Source organism: Perognathus longimembris, chromosome 1 (assembly GCF_023159225.1).
Source record: "Perognathus longimembris pacificus isolate PPM17 chromosome 1, ASM2315922v1, whole genome shotgun sequence".
In the NCBI taxonomy this organism is placed as follows: Eukaryota; Metazoa; Chordata; class Mammalia; order Rodentia; family Heteromyidae; genus Perognathus; species Perognathus longimembris.
In genome coordinates this window covers 152,454,864-152,458,673 of record NC_063161.1, presented here as the reverse complement: position 1 = coordinate 152,458,673, position 3,810 = coordinate 152,454,864, and the positions used below count along the sequence as shown (strand labels likewise).

Genomic DNA, 3,810 nt, shown 5'->3' with positions numbered 1-3,810 from the left:
GGTAGGGGATGGAGGGGTGAGAATGTTGAAAGGAGTGACACTGATCATGATACATTATATTCACGACTGCTCTGTTAAATGGAAACTCCTCTGTATAACTTAAAGAGAAATAAAAAAGTTTAAAAAGATATATCAATTACTAAAAGTATATAGAAATCAAAATAGATTTGTCTGTTTTTTTTTTTTTTTTTTTTTTTTTTGCCAGTCCTGGACCTTCGACTCAGGGCCTGAGCACTGTCCCTGGCTTCTTTTTGCTCAAGGCTAGCACTCTGCCACTTGAGCCACAGCGCCACTTCTGGCCATTTTCTATATATGTGGTGCTGGGGAATTGAACCCAGGGCTTCATGTATACGAGACAAGGGCTCTTGCCACTAGGCCATATTCCCAGCCCCTTGTCTGTTTTTTTAAATTATTGTTTTATTAATTCTTATTTGTGTACTTTTGTGACTTTTTCATTATTGGAAAATGTGGAATTGTTATATTACTGTAATAAATGAAAATTGTCCTTTGGATTACATGAATCTTCATATTTAAATAATGCCTTGTATTCAATTGGTTTGATAGCAACAGAACTATACTAATATTTTATTGACATTATTCTTTTTTATTATTTGTTTTGTTTTTGTTGTTGCCAGTCCTGGGGCATGGACTCAGGGCCTGAGCACTGTCCCTGGCTTCTTTTTGCTCAAGCCTAGGACTCTACCTGTTGAGTCACAGCACCACTTCCGGATTTTTTCCATATATGCGGTGCTGAGGAATAGAACCCAAGACTTTATGTATATGAGGTGAGCACTTTACCAGTAGGCCATATTTCCAGCCCTGGCATTATTCTTCAACTTTTTTTATTTCTCTTGTATTTTGAGTAAACATTTTCTTTAAGAAGTTTTGTTGTAACAAGCAGAAAATGGATAATTTTTTAACAGTCACCCTCCCCACATTATCAACACACAGATCATAAAACAGAATATGATCAACATACTAGAATCTTTCCATACCCATCTCAGAGCAGCACTTATAATTGTTACTATATGTACAAATATCGCACAAATGGTATGGAAATTTCTTACTGAAGTTGAAAGGGATGTGATGAGAGAGAAACAATTTTAAATGGATGATTTCAAAGTAATATCTAGTTCTATTAAAAATAAGATATTTCACAAATGAAAAATTTATGTTGCCTATTTACATGGCTTTCATGTAGAGAAGGATTTTGTAGTCATAACTGCAGGTAAAATATAAAGAGGAAGACATCTTGATTTGATAATATACAAAACAATGTCATACATATGAATTAACAAAGACATCAAGACAAAGACATAATGACATCTTTAATATAAAATGCCTGTATAATTCAGTAAAAAAATCCAAATTTGATAATGGACCAATGGCAAGAACATACTAAGAGAATGCATACACAAGTGAACAGATATAGGAAAAGGTTTCCCTTACTAATCAAAGAAGAGGAAACTAAAGCATAAAGATGACATTTGGCTATTCTGTTATTATGACTAAGGAGAAAATGTGAGCATCAAAATATTAGAGGATGCTGATAAAAGGCATACTCATATGTGAATTTTGGCAAAATAAATAAAAGTCTCTCCTACTTCTGAACATATTAATGGAAATAGACTGAACACAAATTTTTGTCAGATTTTTTTTTGCCAAATTATTATAATACTGAAAGCTAATAAACTCTATAAGCAATATGACAGTGGTGAAGTGTGACATTAATCACAAATGTATTTTCTTGAGTAATCTTAGTGAGTTCTAAGGAAAATTTAATGATAATAAAGAGGTCACACATGGTCTAAGATGAAATAAACAGGTGTATCTCATCATTCTTTCAATGTTTTTCCCACAAAGTAAAAGACAAAAGTAATGAAAGATAGATGGGAGATAAATTATTTTATTTTGTGGTGGGTTTTAAGTGGTGGAATGTGACTATTTTCTTCATAATTGTATGTTTTTAAATAAGTTAACTGTAGTGGATATGGTACTGTAGCACAGGCAACAAAACAATTTACTACTAAAGAACCAATGATCGGTCCTGGTAACTAATAGCCACTTACTTGTTAGAGTATTGAAATCAACCCCCAGGTAGGTGATTGGGATGTATCCACTGAGCAGCAGTCTGTGTCTAGTTTCTTCTAGAATTATTCTCCTCTCATCTCCAGAAAATAGTATGTCTTCTTGGTTCAGCTTTTTCCAAGTAAAAGTCTCTCCAAGTCAGCTGGGCCTGGAAATGGTTCCTAAAGCTGGCCTCACTTGACTTTTCACAGGATTTTGTCAGTGTTTCTTGTGGTTTTGGGGAAACCTCTTTGTTATAGAGCCAGGTGACAACTGAGCATCCTTTTAGACACCATGTGTTCTAGATGCCACTCTTTTGGTGGTTCTCCTCTCTTGGTTTGAATGTGGTTGGAAAACTGAAGATACTTGCCAAGTCACCCTTAAGGCATTACTGACTGAGCCCTGTCTACTGGATTAAACCCTGTTCTTAAGTAGTTAGTTAGATCCAATTGTAGGCCTTCTATGTCAACATTCTCTGCCTGTTGAACCTGCTGGTCAGCTGAGCATCCATTCTGTATTGTATCTGAGATCTCTAACAACTCTAGAAGAGGAGTCTAGTTTAGAGTATTTCAAAGTATCTGTTCTTCAAGCCTTGAGGAGGTGCCCTTTACTGAAAGTAGCATTTTCCAAAGCCAGAGAGCCTCCATAAAGCCCCTTTCATGTCCTTGTTCCTCAGGCTATAGATGAAAGGATTTAGCATAGGAATTACCATGGTATAGATCACAGATAGAACCATCCCAGAGTCTGCTGAGTAGGTAGATGATGGCCGGAAATAGACCAGAAAGAGTGTCCCATAGAAAAGAATAACAACGGTCAGATGAGAACCGCAAGTGGATATGACTTTGTGTTTCCCCCCAGCAGAGGGAATTCTGAAGATGGTGTGCATGATGTGAGCATAAGAGACCAGCACACAGGTGAGAGGGATCATGCCTGAGAGAACAGCTTCAGTTAACATTGTGACCTGAAAGCTATGGGTATCTGAACAGGCAAGTTTGAGGATTGGAGGGACGTCACAGAAAAAATGTGGGATGGAATGGGAGCCACAGAAGGAAAACTGAGAGATCATGAGACTAAGTGAGAGGGCCAGGAGGTTGGAGAAGAGCCAGGATGTGGACACCAGCAGCAGGCAGCACTGGGGACGTATGATCATGGTGTAGTGCAGAGGAAGGCAGATGGCTACGTAACGATCATATGCCATCACAGCCAGCAGGAAATCATCCAGCAGGGTCAAGGCCATGAAGAAGTACATCTGCACGAGGCACCCAGTGTGGGAGATGGTGTGGTGTTGTGTGTGGATGTTCACCAGCACTTTGGGGACAATGGTGCAGGTGAAACAGGTGTCAATAAAGGACAGATTGGCCAGGAAGAAGTACATAGGGGTGTGAAGGTGCTGGTCAGAGCCAATGGCCAGGATGATGAGCAGGTTCCCCAAGAGGGTGACCAGGTACATTCCCAGGAAGAGCCCAAACAGGAGAGGCCGCTTCTCTAGGTTCTCAGAGAAGCCTAGGAGCAGGAAATCAGAGAGGGTACTTTGGTTTCTCATTTCTATTTAAAGCAGAAGAGTTAGGGGAAGATATGACTGAAATTATATATAAAAATATTTCAAAATATGTATTATGCCAGGATTCTTATCTATTTAGTATGATCTTAAATGTCGTAGAGATATACTGGTGTGTCTTGGTGCAGGCATGTAAGCATGTATAGAAGGATGCATTCTCTGGACAAGGATAATGGAAGATCTTG

General features: G+C 38.4%; 1 protein-coding gene across 1 annotated transcript; it reads right to left on the bottom strand.

Moving 5' to 3' along the window:
- Nucleotides 1-2,571: 2,571 nt before the first annotated feature.
- LOC125356346 (olfactory receptor 1N2-like) lies at nucleotides 2,572-3,810 on the bottom strand. The gene has a single exon (XM_048352757.1). It carries the CDS (start codon nucleotides 3,608-3,610, stop codon nucleotides 2,675-2,677), a length of 936 nt encoding a protein of 311 aa, XP_048208714.1. The 5' UTR covers nucleotides 3,611-3,810; the 3' UTR covers nucleotides 2,572-2,674.

Bases quoted from the DNA above. Each gene is read 5' to 3' on its own strand.
- LOC125356346 (XM_048352757.1), bottom strand. From the start codon at position 3,610: ATGAGAAACCAAAGTACCCTCTCTGATTTCCTGCTCCTAGGCTTCTCT.